Raw genomic sequence first — 18,288 nt, forward strand, 5'->3', positions numbered from 1 at the left:
GTGGACTTCGTTCCATAACTTCATGTTTCGCTTGATATGGTTTCCCATAAGCCAAGTCGACATTAGAAGGCAGTTTAAACCTATTTTATCTCATGCGCTCTATAGCGCCTAATGTCGTTTTCCTGTGCTTTGTCGCCGTATTAATTGACTCACATCAGCGCGTTAATATTTTATGGAAAAGGGGAAGGAAATAGGTGTCTCCATAATGACAACCTAAATAGCATACCTTCAACTGCTAAGAAGTTGCCATGACGTGCACGTGCTTCTGTCTTTGGGATCCTGAGTGGCGCTGCTATGCAGCGCTACAGGCGTCACTACAGACCCGGGTTCGATCCTGGGTTGTATCACAACCGGCCGTGATCGGGAGTCCCATAGGGTAGCGCACAACTGGCCCAGCGTCGTCCGGGTCAGGGGAGGGTTTGGCCGGAGTAGGCAGTCATTGTAAATAAGAATTTGTTCTTAACTTACTTGCCTAGTTAGATAAAAAGCCTCCTCTTCACTCACGTGACTCAGCTGCCATATGTTTTTACATTGCCACAGCAAGTGAAATAGGTAAACAAAAAATGCACAGTAAACATTACACACAGAAGTTCCAAAGGAATAGACATTTCAAATGTCATATTATGGCTATATAATGATGTGCAAATAGTTAAAGCAAAAAAGGGAACATAAATATGGGTTCTACACTGGTTGCCCATCTCTTGTGGCAACAGGTCACAAATATTGCTGCTGTGATGGCACACTGTGGTATTTCCCCCAATATCAAAATTGGATTTGTTTTCGAATTCTTTGTCTGAAATCTCACTCACTCTGCCTCACTGCCTGATAATCAGCAGCAGGTCACAGTGAAAATAAATAAATAAATTATATATATATATATATATATAAATAATGAAAAATGCCAAACCCTAGATACCAGCATACTTGACCCCAGGTAGCCTAGTGGTTAGAGCGTTGGGCCAGTAACCGAAAGGTTGCTTGTTCGAATCCCAGAGCTGACAAGGTAGAAATCTGTCATTCTGCCCCCGAACAAGGCAGTTAAGCCACTGTTCCTAGGCCGTCATTGTAAATAAGAATTTGTTCATAACTGACTTGCATAGTTTAATAAAAAAAATAAGTGGTTGACCTGGCCTGACCACAGATCTACAGTTACTCTATTCCTAGCCTTTATCATTAGGGGGATGGGGAAACACCCTGTATCAGGGGTTAACATACCTACTCTTTGAAACCCTCTGGGTTGATGCCTGGTGTATTATCATAGGCATCAATCAGGTATTTCTAGGATATCAAATTAATTGCATACAAATGCATGAAATGGTTTGGTGCCCAAAATATCAGACACTACACTTTGTATTCCCATTAGCAACCTTCCACACCTTTCCCGAGTGCATGCCACAGCTTCCTTGATCCATCAGTAACTCAGAAGGGCAGTTTTCACTTGACATCTTCCGATGAGTCACAGTAACAGTAGATACATTTCCAGCACCAGCTCATGAAAACTCCACCGTTCCGAATTAAATCTGTGGTACACTCTGTGTAGAATGTATATTGAACTGCCAGCAATGATAAGATATCCAACAATATTATTTAAGACGAGGGACTTCTGAAAGTTCAGTAAAACAGAGCAGAGTTTACACCTATAAAGGACTCAACATCCCTGTTCAGACAAATCCCTTGGAGACAAGTGTTCCTTGGAGACGTGTCAGATGCATCATTTCACAAAACGAAGGACAATAGAGGGAAACCGCATCGATTTACCAAGCCACAACTTTATTTCCATCTTGGGTATAAATTGTACCAACGATAGATTCAAAATCAGCAACCTTTCAGAACCCCTTCAACTCCAGCAGCCTACATCGTCAATTCCTGTGAATATAAGAACGCAATGTGTTGATGCATGTACAAACTAAGCCCCATCAGAGTTAACACTGCTTTGCTCTTCTCAGGACAGAAAGGTTGGCTTCAGTAGACTCAGAAGAACGAAAGTCACTGTATCAATCATCACTGAAGAGAAAGGATCTCCTGCTGGTAGATCCCACGGTAACTTGGACACAGGTCACAATTCAAATCTACAAATATTTGGAATGAAGGGACCCTGTGCCAGATATAATTTTGTCTGGCGACAAGGGGAATTGTGTGGTAAAAATGACTTACCATAATTGCGTTGACAATGTCGTTGTTGTTGTTTTTCAGGGCGCGTACGGCCTTCGCTCGCGACACGTTGGCTTGTGACATCACAAGTTCAATGTCCTTCACCTCGACCCCGGTCTCGTCAACCTATACATTGAGACAAAACATTAGTATATATACACATTTGACAGTCAACTCGCACTGCAATTCACCGACATCTCCAGGGGAATTGGACCCATAAATTACCCCATTAAGCATGGGAGACTACTACAATCAAAACTACATGGAAATGATTTGTGGCAAACAGAGCTATACAATCTAATGGACAACAAAACATACGGTGCCCGGTTTTTGACAATGTACAAACTAAGCCCTATCATAGTTAACAGTGCTCTTCTCAGGACAGAAAGGTTGGCTTCAGTAGACTCAGAAGAACGAAAGTCACTGTATCAATCATCACCGAAGAGAAATGAACTCCTGCTGATTACATGGTAACTTTTGCACCCCTCAATGCCCTCACCTCTTCCTCTTCGCTCTCCTCCTGTACGGTGGGCGTCTGTGTGTTTTCCTGGATGTTCGACACAGCTTCTCCCTGTACCTTGAACTTCTCTGCCGCTGCTAACTGGGCTTGCTGTGAGAGATCCTCGATCTGAGACACAAAGGGAGAGAAACGGGCAGAGATATCAGTGCCGTATTCTTTAGCAAGAACACCATCACCTTGGTTGAAGGACATCACACTGCATATTTGACTGATACCCTTGTAGTATGCGATTCTGGTTATCATGAAAGAACAGTCTAGACTAGATGGAACAATGCCAATAGCATTTCAAATTTAAAAGGGGACCAGAAAATACAATTATAATGGTATCCTGGATCGATCTTACCTTAGCCTCACCAAAGACAATGTAAGTGTCTGATGCAGGGCTCTTGTAGACATCTGGTTTGGTGATGACGAATAGGATGTTCTTAGACTTGCGAATGGTAACCCTGGTGACCCCCATCACCTGCCTGAGACCCAGCTTAGACATTGCCTGAAGAAAAGCAAACAATCATGGGTTATATTTTGACTGGAACCATACTCCTTAATTATCCATTGTTTATACTATACAATGGATAGTTAAAGGTGCCATAGTAATTTAAATTATTCAACGTACACTTTTAAGATGGGAATGTCTAATGAAAATATGATGAAGTCCAGATAGTTTTTTTTAAGCTAGTTACCTTTCGTGCCTTCTTTTCACTACGGCTCTGTTTGGCTTTGCTAACGGGTTCCTCATCTATTTCTGCAGCAGCTGCAAGCTGTGGAGAAAAAAAAACACATTTATCCTCCTTTAATGGCAGTCAAGGTTTCAGAGTGAGAGCAAAAATTCCACCCATATGTAAGAATATGGCATGAATGGTGAAAATAAAACAAATGAAAGTATCTCTTTGGCCTTTGCTCTTCTCAGGACAGAAAGGTTGGCTTCAGTAGACTCAGAAGAACGAAAGTCACTGTATCAATCATCACTGAAGAGTCAAGGATCTATTCTTAAACAGATACTCAGGGGTTCTAATCATGTTGTGAGTGCAGTTCAAGTGTTTACTCAGTCCCTCCAGGATGTCGCTGGGATTTCTTTGTGATATTTGCATGGCAATATGTAATGGTTGTCCACTGTGGCGAAAATGAGCTGACATGGGAAAAATATTGTTGACGTTTGATTTGTTGGAATGTGCTAAACTTTGACAATTGAGGTAGGAAATGAAAGACTGGGTTATGTTAGAAGTTAACGGTTCTCAGAAGAAAGGCGGCGGCTTTGGAATGTGTATTAGATGAAAGAGGGGTTGAGGACAGGAGGTGAGGACAGATTCTCTTAAGAGAGTAATAAATGTTTGGAATCCTGTTACCCTCTTTATTAGCTTCCTGTAGAGCCAGAAAATGTAAGGATTTGAGAGAAAGGGGAGTGTTAACTAGGATGCATATAAAAGCTGTGAAGTCTGAAATCTTTTGCTGTCTGTTTTCAGCTGTACAGAACTTTTGGGGAATGATTAAACTTGGTTAAAGCTTCTCTAGTGTCCGTGAGTTATTTACTCTGAAAAATAAGAACCTAACAGATTGAACCATATGTGCAATGATTAGGGATGCACGATATATCGGTAAGCACATCGGAATCGGCCAATATTAGCTAAAAATGGCAACATCGGCCCGATGTCCAGTTTAACGCCAATGTGCAAAACCGATGTCAAAGCTGACATGCATACCTATATAACGTAGGTAGATGACGTAATGACGCCACAAAAAAAAAAATACAGCGCTACACGTGCAACACATAATTCCTAACCTAGCCCACAATGTCAGCTGTGTGGATATATTTTGAAGTTTCAAAGGAAGATAACAAAAAGGCCATATGCAACATTTGTGCTGCTATTATTTCCCGAGGAGGGGAGAAAGTGAAATCTTTCAATACCACAAACCTAATTACTCATTTGAATGTGCATCACCCCCAGACGTTCAGCGACTACCTAGAATAAAAGCAGAAAAAAAGAAGCGCACACTTCCAACAACTAAACAAGTTCAAGTTGACCAGTCATTTGAAAGAGTAAGAACATTTCAGCGAGACAACGAAAAGGCGAAATCCATTAAACACCAAGATAATGAAATTCATTACCCTTGACAATCAACCGTTCTCTGTTGTGGATGATATTGGCTTTCACCGACTGGTCGAGCCCCGGTACACACTACCAAGTAGGCGCTATACTACCGGAGTTGCACAGTATTGTTGAAGCGCACATCCATTAACTACTTGCAATGGGCGTCACTGCTATTAGCTTCATGACTGACATTTGGACCAGCGATGTCAGCCCCATGAGCATGCTGAGTCTGACAGCACAGTGGGTCGATGATGATTTCATACTGAGGAAAGCCGTATTGCATGCTCAAGAATGTGCTGGTTCTCATACCGCTGCTGCCATTTCAATGGCATTTGAGAACATGAACACACTCCTCCTAGCTCGATTCGAACAACTGACTCGAGAAATAAGCTCTTCAACTGCGTCTGCAGCAGATGTGATACCCTCTGTCATGGCATTGAAACACCTGCTCAACAACACTTCCAAAACAGACCATGGGGTTAAAACTTGTAAAAGTACTCTACAAGAGGCTGTGTACAAGTGATTCGGTGGCATTCTCTCTGAGCCTCTTTACTGTGTTGCCACCATGCTCTATGCTAGGTACAAGGACCGCTACTTCGATGCAGACAAGAAACAGGGTTTACGTGAAATGTTAGACACAGCTGGACAAGATGGAAACAGACACAGTGAGCACCGATGAAGAGGACCAAGACAGAAGAGGCCACGGACCGACAGAGCTGAAACTTCACTGCTCAACATGTATGATGAAATCCTCAGAATGAAACGACTGAACAGCACAGCAAGTAAGTGAAAGAAATAGGTTTTGATTATGTTTTTTTACTGGTAATGGGGACATAGGTAAACGCCACCAAAATAACATCTTGGTCAGTGTGTGTGTTTCAACTATTTAACTGTACTAGGATGCTTATAATGCTGCTAAAATTTTAAATATCAGTATCAGGTTTTTGGCAAGGAAAATACCAGATATTGGTATTGCCCAAAAATGTAATATCGGTGCATCCTTAGCAGTGATTGGTTGAAATTGCGAGTCCTCTTGAAGTTATGCGATAATATTGCGACGATTTGACTCTTAACGCAGAAATATTGTGGCAATTTGTCAAATTTGAAAGCCCTCATAATATGCGGGAAGTTGTTGATTTTGCTAAATAAAATTATGATTGCAGAATCCTGGAGGGACTGTTTCTGTATCAGTATACACAATATATAAGCAATTAATCCAATCTGTGCCCTACCAGACCCCTGTTCAGGCAGTCTTACCTGGGCACTTGATCACTCAGGTGGTCTTACCTGTGCATGCTGTGTCTGTGCGGAGTCCTGTTCCTCCAGATCTGGTACAGACTCGTCGCTGTCCGATTCAGTGCCAGACCCTGTAAGCACCCCACAGAGAAACAAGCATTAGTCACATTATACAGGCTGTCACAGGCAGATGCCTGAGCAGCAGATAACCAGTTCTCTTACAATAGCACCTGTGTAAGACCGGAGAATTGTAATTGTATGGGTCATTTAATTGAGCAAAGTCTGTTTAAGGCACCGAGACCAATACAAATTGAGATGTTGAATAAGCCCAACATTTGTTGGTGGTAAGTGAATTTAACCTAGTAATTTGAGGCACTGAAAGAATAATGGTTATATGTGGATGAGGTAAAAAAACATGTCAGTGTACAAATTAACAGACCTGCTTATAAATAAATGTTAAAAGAATCTTATGGTAATATGTTGCCCTAGTCATACAGATTTAAAGATGGATCTCCCGACTTCAGAATGACATGACCCCCCCAAGGATATTTTATAGAGTTCCATACTATGGCTCAATTAACTGTATCATTGTGGGCAAAAACATCCACCAGTGTCTAAAAATAGTAGGGAATTTGAGAACATTTCCATAATTTGAACTTTCAACATGCATGTTGATGGGAGGCAAAACATGCCAACTGGAACCTTTTGGTTGGTTTGAAAGTACACAGTTAAAGGGGAAATCAGCAGTTGCTACATCAATTTGAATTATAAAGAACATAACTTATAAATGCTACATGAGCTTAGTTCAACTGTCGTACCCCATCGGAACCCAAAATAAGCTTGTTTTACTCCAATATTTGTAAACAAAGAAAATTTAAATAAACACTATATAGCCTCAAAACATGGTTAAAAGTATTAATTTTGATATCATGGACTGTTAAATCCTTGCATCCATAAGCCCAGTCTATGAATTTGAGAGTGATTACATTTCTCCAGTCCCACACCTTTTTACCAAACCAGGGGCAGGGAGGCCACTGTTATCGTTTCTACTGCTGATTGCCACTTTAAATTATAATAATAATAAAAAAATAAAAAAGGGCACTAAAGTGGGAGCACTGATTTCACCAATCAATAGCTCCAATAATTACATGTAATCTTTGAAACAGGCCAGTTGAGGTTACATTTGAAGCAAATCTAATACACCGACTACTACAATCTACTTTCTTCAACTCAAACCTGAAGAAAAAGGGAAGAGACACTTGGGCAAGCCAGTGAATGGGCCACAGAACTCAACATTGGCAGGCAAACAGAGGGGACACAGGAGACAGAGAGAGGAAGAAGAAATACCCTCATTCTTGGTCACAGGCTCCGGTTTGGTTGGGGTTTTAGCAGGGGTGGGGGCAGGTTTTGAAACTGGAGGTGGTACAATGGCTACTTCAACAGGCTTAGGGGAAGCTACAACAGGCTCAATTGGTGCAGCCTTGGGCGGAGCTGGTGCAGCTACAACGGGCTCAATTGGCGCAGGCTTGGGCGGAGCTGGTGCAGCTACAACGGGCTCAATTGGCGCAGGCTTGGGCGGAGCCGGTGTAGCTACAACGGGCTCAATTGGCGCAGGCTTGGGCGGAGCTGGTGCAGCTACAACGGGCTCAATTGGCGCAGGCTTGGGCGGAGCTGGTGTAGCTACAACGGGCTCAATTGGTGCAGGCTTGAGCGGAGCTGGTGCAGCTACAACGGGCTTAGTTGGCGCAGGCTTGGGCGGAGCTGGTGCAGCTACAACGGGCTCAATTGGCGCAGGCTTGGGCGGAGCTGGTGTAGCTACAACGGGCTCAATTGGCGCAGCCTTGGGCGGAGCTGGTGCAGCTACAACGGGCTTAGTTGGCGCAGGCTTGGGCGGAGCTGGTGTAGCTACAACGGGGTCAATTGGCGCAGGCTTGGGCGGAGCTGGTGTAGCTACAACGGGCTTAGTTGGCGCAGGCTTGGGCGGAGCCGGTGTAGCTACAACGGGCTTAGTTGGCGCAGCTACAACGGGCTTAGTTGGCGCAGGCTTGGGCGGAGCCGGTGTAGCTACAACGGGCTCAACTGGAGCTGGTTTAGGGGGAGCTGGAGAAGCAAATGGGGCAGGCTTAGGAGCCTCTACTACTGTAGGGGGTGAGAAGACTGACATCTTTACTAGCTCCTCTGGTGGAATGAGAGGTGGAAGGTCATCATCCTCCAGAGCAGGCTTAGCTGGTGCAGGGGCTACCTTGACCTCTTTCACCTCAGCTTTGGGCACAGGCTTAGGCTTGGCCTTGGGCATTTCAGGGGAAGCTTTAAGTGGGCTAGAGGCAACAGCGTCAGCAAATGACATAGGGGCTGATGCAGCAGGCTTTGAGGTCACTTTGAAGGCCTCAGGCTTGGGAGAGATGGGTGAGGCAGGTGCAGGATCTGCAGCAACAGGTGCTGGCATGGCCACTACTGGTGCAGGAGTAGCTTTAAGCTCAATAGGAACCGGTTTGGCCTCTGTGGGGGCAGGAGCCTTGGCTGGGGCTGGCAGGTCAGCAGCAGGCTTGAAAGCCTCTCCTTTCTTAGCCTTTCCTTGTTTGCCAGCCTTTACAACCTTTGGGACAGCACGGTTGCCCTGGCTGGGAGCTCCAGACGCCCCAGGTGAGGTAGCTAAGGGGGAACGGGGTGTTGAGGAGGTTGGCTTTGGGGAGGTAGGAGAACAGGAGGAGGCAGACATCGAGGACTTTTTTCTTCTGCCAGGGACAGCCTTTGGGGTAGAGCCACCCTTGGCCTCTTTGCCTTTGGGCTTGGCAGGGCCAGAAGCAGCCTGGGGTTCCTGGGAGGTAGCCACACTTGCAGGGGCAGAGGGAGCGGCTGAATGAAACAAATATGTTTGTTAAAAATTTGGAAGGAAGTCAAAGCCTGAACCATGCGGGTTAAAAGATCAGAACACACAAGACAATGTTACCTCAGAACTCCAGGGTTAGGAAAATGAACACCACACCAACCTTATTTCCAAAATGGAAGGATTTGTTGCAGGGCAGCAAACTCAATGCACATTACAATTCAAATATTCAGGCAAAACCACAACTGACAAGCTAAAGTTAAAACACCAACATCTACTTGGTCCGAGCACAGACCTACACATAACATTTTCTACAGCGTTAGTCCAATTTCATAACCAGAGATTAAAAGTGAGGACCTACTCGGCGCAGAGGAAAGTGTGGCACCATTTACACTAAAATACATTTGTGACAGGTCAAATTCTAAGGAACTGTAGCGGTTATAAACAATGCTATGCATTGTTTGACCTTTGCTCCCTAATGGGTTCACACTTAAAGGCAAATTCAGCCCACTAACATCCATTACCTGAAATTATTCAATAGACTGAATGAGAGTGTAATGAATTACACTTTTTTTTTTTGCAGTGATGAGGTGCGATGTTAATTTGAGGTAAAAATATAAATTGTGGTTTACGACCAAGTTTAAAAGTCGGGCTACAGTATAGACAAATAAATGCAATTGTTATTTAATTGAAACATGACCAATTTCATGTTAAATTAAAACAACCCACAATGGATTAAATGTGGCTAGTGAGTAGTAAAAAGGTGTACCGCAATGACCAAAAAAGCCATAACTGGAACTATTACCACTCCCTAACCACCCCCATTGGCTACAAATACCAGTGTTAAAAAACAGATACTGCAGTTAGAGCACATTAACACAGTTGGCTAGGTGGCATTCTTCCTGATAAACACCAATAAGCCCAGAGAAAGTTAGAGAGACTGAAATAGAACAGTCAAAGGACAGTCTGCATCTGATGACAAAAGACCAAGAAGTTGCTGGAAGTCAGTTCTTTACATTAAGTGTCTAAATGGACTGGCCTGTTTCAAGGTGAAACGCTGAGTTTAAACAGTGACGCAAGAGAATATTGAGAGCCAATGGATACCCATGAGATAACAACAAGCCCTAAAAAAGAAAATGTAATATTGAAAATCGCTTCATTTCTCTCAACATAAGCCCTTTTCATCAAGCATAATATCATTTTACTGGCAAAACATAACATTTGAAAGGTCAAATATAGGCACAGCTTTGCCGCAGAAGTTTGCAAGTATTAAAAAAAAAGAGACAAAATGTCTGAAAAGGGGGAGCTGCTGTAAGAGGGGAAAAGCAACTAACTTTGCACACAGAATGACCCACCTGACAGGAGACAGGTGGAGACGGTCGGGCCTGCACGATTTGACATCACCTTCGTCTGGACGGCCTCAGAGAAGGCTGCAATTGGTTCTTTCTCAACAGGAGTTTCGTTTAGCGTGTCAATGGTCATATCAGCAGGCAGTGGTTCAGGTTCTGGGGCCCCAGTGTCCGAGCTGGCCACTTCAGTGCATAGTACGGCATCATCAAGAGCTGGATCCAGACTCACAGTCTCCAACTCTTCAGTGATCATCTCGACTGCAGGCTCGGGGGTGTCTTCTGGAGTTACACGTGCCATCCCATCAATAGTGTCTGCGATTGGCTCTTTAGCAGCAGGTGCTGGTTCTTGGACCGGAGTCTCTTCAGCCACTGCCGCGGGTTCAGCAGCCACTGCATCTTGAGTGGTTGCCACGGTAGCCTCTATAACTTCAGCTGAATCTTGAATGATGACCTCTTCTGGTGCTTGGGTGACCTGTTGTTCAGCAGTTTCTTTACGTTCTTCAACAGCGGTTGCTTCAACTTCAGGTGTTGCTTCTACACCGTTAAGTTGTCCACTAGATGCCTCTTCTAAAGCCATTTCTGACACCGGTTGGGATTCGACCTCTGGAAGAACAGTGGCGGGTCCTAGAGGCACAGGACTCTCCAAAGCGGCTGCCTTGGTCACGTCAGACACAGCCACCTCAGGGGGAGCAGAGGAACTCAACACCCCTGGAGTTGATAGGAAGGAAAGGAGGAGCGGAAGGAGCAGCAGGGGGTAGTCACAGCAAGTGTGAGGAGCGGTTGATAAGCTTACAATAACTTTTTTTGAAGCATATGATCAAAATGATTTAACCCCTCGTTTAATAAAATCTACCTACAGTAATGGTATTCTCCTATACCAGATACTTTTACCAACATGAGGAAGTTGGGGTCCAAATGTTTTGATTATATGACACAAAATATTAAGAGGAAACAATTGAATGAATACATTTTTAGAACTGGGGTTGTGATCTAGATCTACATTATATATACAAAAGTATGTGGACACCCCTTCAAATGAGTGGATTCGGCTATTTCAGCCACAACCGTTGCTGACAAGGTGTACAAAATCGAGCACACAGCCATACAATCTCAATAGACAAAATTCTGCCCTGCTAGAGCTGCCTGGTCAACTGTAAGTGCTGTTATTGTGAAGTGGAAACGTCTAGGTGCAACAACGGCTCAGCCACGAAGTGGTACGCCACACAATCTCACAGAACGGGACCGCCGAGTGCTGGAGCCTGTAAAAATCGCCTGTCCTCAGTTACGACACTCACTACCGAGGTCCAAACTGTCTATGGGAGCAACGTCAGCATAAAAACTGTTCGGCTGGAGCTTCATGAAATGGGTTCCTTGGCCGAGCAGCAGCACACAAGCCTAAGACCACCATGCAAAATACCAAGTGTCGACTGGAGTGGTGTTAAGCTTGCCGCCAATGTACTCTGGAGCAGTGGCTGTGTGTTCTCTGGAGTGATGAATCACGCTTCATCATCTGGCAGTCCGACGGACGAATCTGGGTTTGGCGGATTCCAGGAGAACGCTACCTGCCCCAATGCATAGTGCCAACTGTAAAGTTTGGTGGAGGAGGAATAATGGTCTGGGCGGTTTTTTATGGTTTGGGCTTGGCCAGTGAAGGGAAATCTTAATGCTACAGCATACAATGACATTCTAGACGATTCTGTGCTTCCAACTTCGTGGCAACAGTTTGGGGAAGGCCTTTTCCTGTTCATTATGACAACACCCCCGAACAAAAAGCGAGGTCCATACAGAAATAGTTGGTCGAGATCGGTGTGGAAGAACTTGACTGGCCTGCACAGAGCACTGACCTCAACCCCAAATTTACACCTTTGGGATGAAGTGGAATGCCAACTGCGAGCCAGGCCTAATCGCCCAACATCAATGCCCGACCTCACTAATGCTCTTGTGGCTGAATGGAATCAAGTCCACGCAGCAATGTTCCAACATCTAGTGGAATGCCTTGCCAGAAGTGCAGGGACCAACTCCATATTAATGCCCATGATTTTGGGACGAGATGTTCGACAAGCAGGTGTCCACATACTTTTGGTCATGTAGTGTAGCAATTCAGTTGAACCAAGGTGTTTGTGAGGTTGTTCAAGGATGCAGACATCAGCCTTCCGTTTGCTACAAGTGAACCAAGAATGGGTGAATGTTGTGTGTACCCACAAAACCAAACTTGAGCCCATGTCCCAGTTTCCATGCAGTGCCTAAATGCACAAGATTGTGATTTGAAAAACCTTGAGACCGAAAGTGGGTAGAAACCCTCTGAAGAGCGAGCAGCATTCAATACATCTACAAACCCTAATGACACAATATTTCAGAGTGAAAAGAATCTTATGAGAGAATCATGCACACTGAACCACTAGTGAAAACGGTTGAATTCGAAAATTGAGATTTAATTAGGTTGCTATGCTGTTTGATGTGATGAGGCAATTTGATAACCTTACCTGAATTACAGTCAAATAACTAGAACTGAAAAGCAAAATCTAAACATTTTCTCATCCACTTCATGCGATTTATCCCAAATCCCCGAGTGGATTTTCAACACTTTTCTGGAACAACGCAGGTCTTCCTTGCTGAACAAAAACTATTTACCACTTTTCCAACAGTCCAACTTTAATTCCTAAAGTCTTCCCCTGTGGTCATAGCTAACAGTTCCAATTTATCAGCCAACACCTACGGTGTTTCCACTAGCAACACTAAGTAATTACCTGCAAAACTACGTGGGCTCTCTCCATAAACCCTGTACTGTAGTGTCTCATTAACAGGCACCTGTTGTACTGAACATCCAGGATCTTCTCCAATCAACATTAGTGGTCTTCACTTGTTCAGCACCTTCTTCGGCTGCCATCATGACCAGTGGTCTTCTAAAGCAATCTGTGGCCTTTCACCAGCTGCTTATAACCTTCATGGTTTTCAACACTTCACTCTTCCGGTTCAGGGCTTGGTAGTGAGGAAATCCATAACAGTGTCACCAATTATCTCCACTTGCATATTGACGCATCTTTGTTATACTAATCAGAATTTGGTTTGCTGCAGCATGAAAATGAAATGAGAAAATGCTTTAAGAAAACCATCAATACTAATTCCATTAAAAACCAATGTTTCTTAAATTACTTGAAAATAAAGCTCCATAAGCTACTTCGCTTACCTTTGCCATCAAACATTTAGTCAAATCAATGCCATAAAAAGGCCCGCAAATTGTGAGCATAACTTTACCAACCATATCACTAACATGGTCAAAGAGAATGTAGGTGTGAATATTTAAAAAAAACAAAGCTGGTCTAAAAACTAAATATATATTTCCAGAAGCATAAGGAATTCCTACTGCTGCATGACAAGTCAGTGACACTTTTTAATGCCGAGGTTGCTAAAAAAAAAAAAAAAATAAATACTTAAAAAAAAAAAAAAAGAGTATCACGTATACCGAACAAAAATATAAAATGAAACATGTAAAGTGCAGGTCTCACGTTTCATGAGCTTAAATAAAAGATCCCTGAAATGTTGCATGTGCACAAAAGCTTATTTCTCTCAAATTGTGTTCAAAAATGTGTTTACATCCTTGTTAGTGAGCATTTCTCCTTCGCCAAGATAATCCATCAACCTGACAGGTGTGGAATATCAAGATGATTAAACAGCACGATCATTTGTGCTGGGGACAAAAAGACACTAAAATGTGCAGTTGAGACACACAACACAACGCCAGAGATTTCTCAAGTTCAGGGAGCATGCATTTGGAACGCTGACTGCAGGAATGTCCACCAGAGTTGTTGCCAGAGAATTTAATGTTCATTTCTCTACCGCCTCCAACGTCATTTTAGAGAATTTGGCAGTACGTCCAACAGATCTCACAACCGCAGGCCTTGTGTAACCACACCAGCCCAGGACCTCCACATCTGGCTTCTTCACCTGCGGGATTATCTGAAACCAGCCACCCGGACAGCTGATGAAACTGAGGACTATTTCTGTCTGTAATAAAGCCCTTTTGTTGGGGAAAAACTCCTGATTGGCTGGGTCTGGCTCACCAGTGGGTGGGCTTATGCCCTCCCAGGCCCACCCAGGCCAAGTCATGCGAAATCCATAGATTAGGGCCTATTGAATTGATTTCAATTGACTGATCTATAACTCAGTAAAATGGTTGAAATTGTTGCATGTTGAATTTATATTTTTGTTCAGTATAATTAATGCGTGCAGGGCGTTTCTTTAAAAAATATCCATGCACATGCCACTACATCAATACCCGTGCATTAGAAAGTGTTTCACAACACAGTTGTCAGTGCAGTAACATTCAATACATGCGGTTGTGAGTGAGTGGTTTTCAGTAAACAAGGGGTCCTGGATAACCCATTTGACCTGCAGTGAAATTCAAAACAACCACCATTTTTTTTAAGCCATCTCAAATCCCTAAAATTGTTCCCACACCCTTTTTTCAACATTAATGCAAAGTGAGTCGATGACTGGCCAAATATAATCCTTGAGGGCTACTCACTTCAAAGTAAAAAAGGAAAGAGAGTCGCCCCCCAGGATTATTATCTACAGGCCATGGTTTATACAGGGAGGTCCAAAAGTATTTGGACAGTGACACATTTTGTTGTTTTGGCCCTGTACTTGAAATGACACAAAGACCACGAGGTTAAAGTACAGACTGGCAACTATAATTTGGGGGTATTTTCATCCATATTGGTTGAACCGTTTAGAAATCACAGCACTTTGTACATAGTCCCCCCCATTTTAGGGAACCAAAATTATTTGGACAAATTCACTAAAATATGTATTATAGTCAAAAGTTTAGTATTTGGTACCATATTCCTAGCTCGCAATGACTACATCAAACCTGTTGGATGCATTTGCAGTTTGGTTTGGTTGCATTTCAGATTACTTTGTGCCCAATAGAAATGAATGTAGTGTCATTTGAGTCACTTTTACTGTAAATGTTTTCTAAACACTTCTACATTAATGTGGATGCGACCATGATTACAGATAAACATGAATGAATTGTTTATAATGTTGAGAGAAAGTTAGAGGCATAAATATCACCCCCCCCCCCCAAAAAAAAATGCTAACCTCCCCTGTTATTGGTAATGGTGAGGTTAGCATGTTTTGGGGGTATGATATAAAATGCTAACCTCCCCTGTTATTGGTAATGGTGAGGTTAGCATGTTTTGGGGGTATGATATAAAATGCTAACCTCCCCTGTTATTGGTAATGGTGAGGTTAGCATGTTTTGGGGGTATGATATAAAATGCTAACCTCCCCTGTTATTGGTAATGGTGAGAGGTTAGCATGTTTTGGGGGTATGATATAAAATGCTAACCTCCCCTGTTATTGGTAATGGTGAGAGGTTAGCATGTTTTGGGGGTATGATCTTTGTACCTCCATCTCACTCATCATGATTAATTCAGGATTATCTGTAACCATGGTACCATCCATACGAATGTAGACTTTTTTTTTTTTCGGGGGGGGGCAACAATTTAGCAGCAGAGTTGCGCAGCTGCTAAATGAATACAGGGACAACACTTATTGCGTGCTAGGAATATGGGACCAAATATTCAACTTTGACTAATGCAAGTGAATTTGTCCAAATACCTTTGGTTCCCTAAAATGGGGGGGGGGGAGACTATGTACAAAAAGTGCTGTGATTTCTAAGCGGTTCACCAGAGACGGATGAAAATACCCTACAATGTAAGCCAGTCTGCCCTTTAACCTCAGTCATTGTATAATTTCAAAGTGCTAGAGTACAGAGGCAAAACAAAACATCTGTCACTGTCCAAATACTTTTGGACCTCACAAAATATGATTCCTCAGCTGATCAGCCCACCCTTCTCCCTATATATGAGAACATGTGTAAAGCTGTACTCAGCAGGTGACCCAGAGAAAACAGTTCCAAGTGAATGTCACCAACAGTGTGTCATTCTACAGCAGTGTCACCTGCTTGATTATCTAAGTGTCAACTGATGAGTGCTACATTTCCTGAAGGAGGTCAATTAATATAAAGCCCTCAAATAACAGCCACCACTCCACTGGGGGAATAGGACTCCAGTCACTACATCCAACAAGCACTGCTGCTGTTGAATTAGCTACTGCAGTGTTTGAGTTCCAGGACCCCATTAGCCTTGCAGTTTAGTATCTTAGCATGCAAGTGTGATGTAATAATGCTATACAAACCAGTCTCAACTTGTGGCTGCTGCATCTCCTGCTCAGTGACCGGGACAGTCTCTGTAGCTTCACCAGGCATGATTGTGTCTGAAATGAGAAATCAAGATATGACTCACCAGGAATAACTGCCAAGGCATGAATAAAACACAGACTAACTTACTAGATACTTTTACACGTCTCCCATTGACTAGGTAAATCCATAGAGAGCAAATGACAAAATAAATGTAGTAGTAGGAACTGGATTCAATGAGTACATTAACCAGCACAGTAGTAATTCGATATTAAACTGATTATGGCAGTAGACAGATTATGCAATCATGTAAACACCTTACTCTGTTCATCTTAAAATCGGCATTAGGTCAAAGTAAGCATACACCGATTAATGCACCTGGTTTTCTGCGCAATCTTTCAAATTATTTGCACATGTAAACACCTTAATTGGCATTCCCAGTGCTGTATTTGATCAGTGTATGTGTTAACACCAGCTGAGCTAGCCTCCCTCTTTAGTGCTGAGTGAAGTGCGTTCAGAACAACTGAATGAATGCATAGAAGTAGTTCACAAACATTATATGTCCTATCTCAAAATCAAATATGCTTCCAAAAAATAACAATGTTCGCTGTGGTAGAACGTTTATTTTGTTCGGCGATTTTCTGCATTTATCAGAGTGCCATCAGGTAGCCCCGATTTCAGATGTGTCTACGTAAAACATGACTATTAAAGGGAATCGTTCTTCTTGCAAAGCATGTAAACGTTTTAATCTTAGTATTAAATGAATCTATCCACAATAACAGCATTATTGTGTGCATATAAACGTACTCAATGTCTCAGGGAAATCATCACCTGCACACTTCGAGTCCTCTCTCCTCACCTCCTTAAAACCCATTGAAGGAAGTCAGATGGGAGGGACCTCTGGCTCTCTCATCCAATTGGTTTTGAGAAAGAAGACGCGAAAAGTATGAAATTGAGGTTCTCCCACTGTGTTCAAATCATTCCCAGCTAAATACTAACTCAAATCTAATTTTATTGCGGATGTAGCGAAATTCTAGAACAGCAGATTATACTCAATGTGACCGACTCATACTGTCAAACATTGGTTAGGTACTTACTGATAGTGAGGGTGACTGGATAAATGAGTGGTTAGCCAACAAGCCATTTTAATTTAGAACTCAAGCGTTAACTTCTGTGTTTCACGTGTTCCTAATGTAATGATAGCATGCTAACTAGCCACTTTAACGGGATTAACGTTACCTAGTTAGTTAATACTGGCAAGCTGCACATCAGGAACAAATGGACACTGGACTAAAACGCTGTTTAATATAACGTCACAGCAATAACAGTCATAGCCACCAACTTGTATAGTCTACAAAGAAACCCGTTAAAGATTAGGTAGATGTTTAGCTAACGGTACTCTCACTTTCGAACAAGCTTCGCTTGAATCTTGCTTGCTGGATGTGCGCTGTCAAAGATATGTTCATAGGTTGGCTCACTGACAACTTCCACTGAACACTACACAAGTTGCCCCATCGGTAAAATGTCTAATTCGTCCTGTGTTCCCAACTGTCGTGTCACATGAAGAAACCAAGCCTGTACCATTTCGCAAATGTGGGCAAAGTCGTGTTCCCCCATTTTGTACCAGAGATCGATAATATAAACAGTGAATATTTCTGTGTACAGATAATGATATGAATAAATATCCACATAAGGGGTATGCCACACTTCTCATGTACTTTCAGAGCCCCGTTTCAAATAATTTAAACTACGATAAATGGTTAGATGAAGTTAGATTCGCGGCAGACACTCACCGAGTTAGGATTCTATATCCAAGATGGTTGTGAGAGAGAATTTCTGACCTCGGTCTCCCGATATCACATTTTTTTGCACTAACTTCTTCCGGGTCGTTCTCGTTTCCCAGTGGCGGCTTTACA

At 42.9% G+C, this 18,288-nt stretch overlaps 1 protein-coding gene and 3 non-coding genes across 7 annotated transcripts; all 4 read right to left on the bottom strand.

Annotated features, from left to right (window-relative positions):
- Positions 1 to 1,749: 1,749 nt before the first annotated feature.
- Positions 1,750 to 18,273, bottom strand: LOC115166178 (nascent polypeptide-associated complex subunit alpha). Of its 4 annotated transcripts, XM_029719940.1 has the most exons (10): positions 18,166 to 18,272; positions 16,372 to 16,449; positions 7,835 to 8,850; positions 7,342 to 7,474; positions 6,046 to 6,125; positions 3,352 to 3,429; positions 3,015 to 3,161; positions 2,651 to 2,779; positions 2,155 to 2,277; positions 1,750 to 1,866 (listed from the first exon to the last, which is right to left on the bottom strand). In XM_029719940.1, the coding sequence occupies exons 2-10, from the start codon at positions 16,439 to 16,441 to the stop codon at positions 1,852 to 1,854; spliced, it is 1,791 nt and encodes a 596-aa protein (XP_029575800.1). In that variant the 5' UTR covers positions 16,442 to 16,449; positions 18,166 to 18,272; the 3' UTR covers positions 1,750 to 1,851. The 4 variants fall into 4 exon arrangements, with proteins under 4 accessions (XP_029575800.1, XP_029575799.1, XP_029575801.1 ...); XM_029719939.1 differs by having other exon boundaries at positions 7,342 to 8,850; positions 18,166 to 18,273; XM_029719941.1 differs by lacking the exons at positions 7,342 to 7,474; positions 7,835 to 8,850 and adding an exon at positions 10,177 to 10,878.
- On the bottom strand, positions 1,938 to 2,011 carry LOC115166502 (small nucleolar RNA SNORD59). Its single transcript, XR_003870337.1, has one exon. It is a non-coding gene; the product is annotated as a small nucleolar RNA SNORD59 (small nucleolar RNA).
- Positions 2,523 to 2,596, bottom strand: LOC115166504 (small nucleolar RNA SNORD59). The gene has a single exon (XR_003870339.1). It is a non-coding gene; the product is annotated as a small nucleolar RNA SNORD59 (small nucleolar RNA).
- On the bottom strand, positions 3,570 to 3,643 carry LOC115166503 (small nucleolar RNA SNORD59). The gene has a single exon (XR_003870338.1). It is a non-coding gene; the product is annotated as a small nucleolar RNA SNORD59 (small nucleolar RNA).
- Positions 18,274 to 18,288: the final 15 nt, after the last annotated feature.

Source organism: Salmo trutta, chromosome 28 (genome assembly GCF_901001165.1).
Source record: "Salmo trutta chromosome 28, fSalTru1.1, whole genome shotgun sequence".
NCBI lineage: Eukaryota > Metazoa > Chordata > Actinopteri > Salmoniformes > Salmonidae > Salmo > Salmo trutta.

Coding starts and splice junctions, on each gene's coding strand:
- LOC115166178 (XM_029719939.1), bottom strand. CDS start 16,441: ATGCCTGGTGAAGCTACAGAGACTGTCCCGGTCACTGAGCAGGAGATG. Junction 6,126..7,341: donor GCCTGTGACCAAGAATGAGG/GTATTTCTTCTT, acceptor GGGTGCTTACAG/GGTCTGGCACTGAATCGGAC. Junction 2,278..2,650: donor AGGAGAGCGAAGAGGAAGAG/GTGAGGGCATTG, acceptor CTCAATGTATAG/GTTGACGAGACCGGGGTCGA.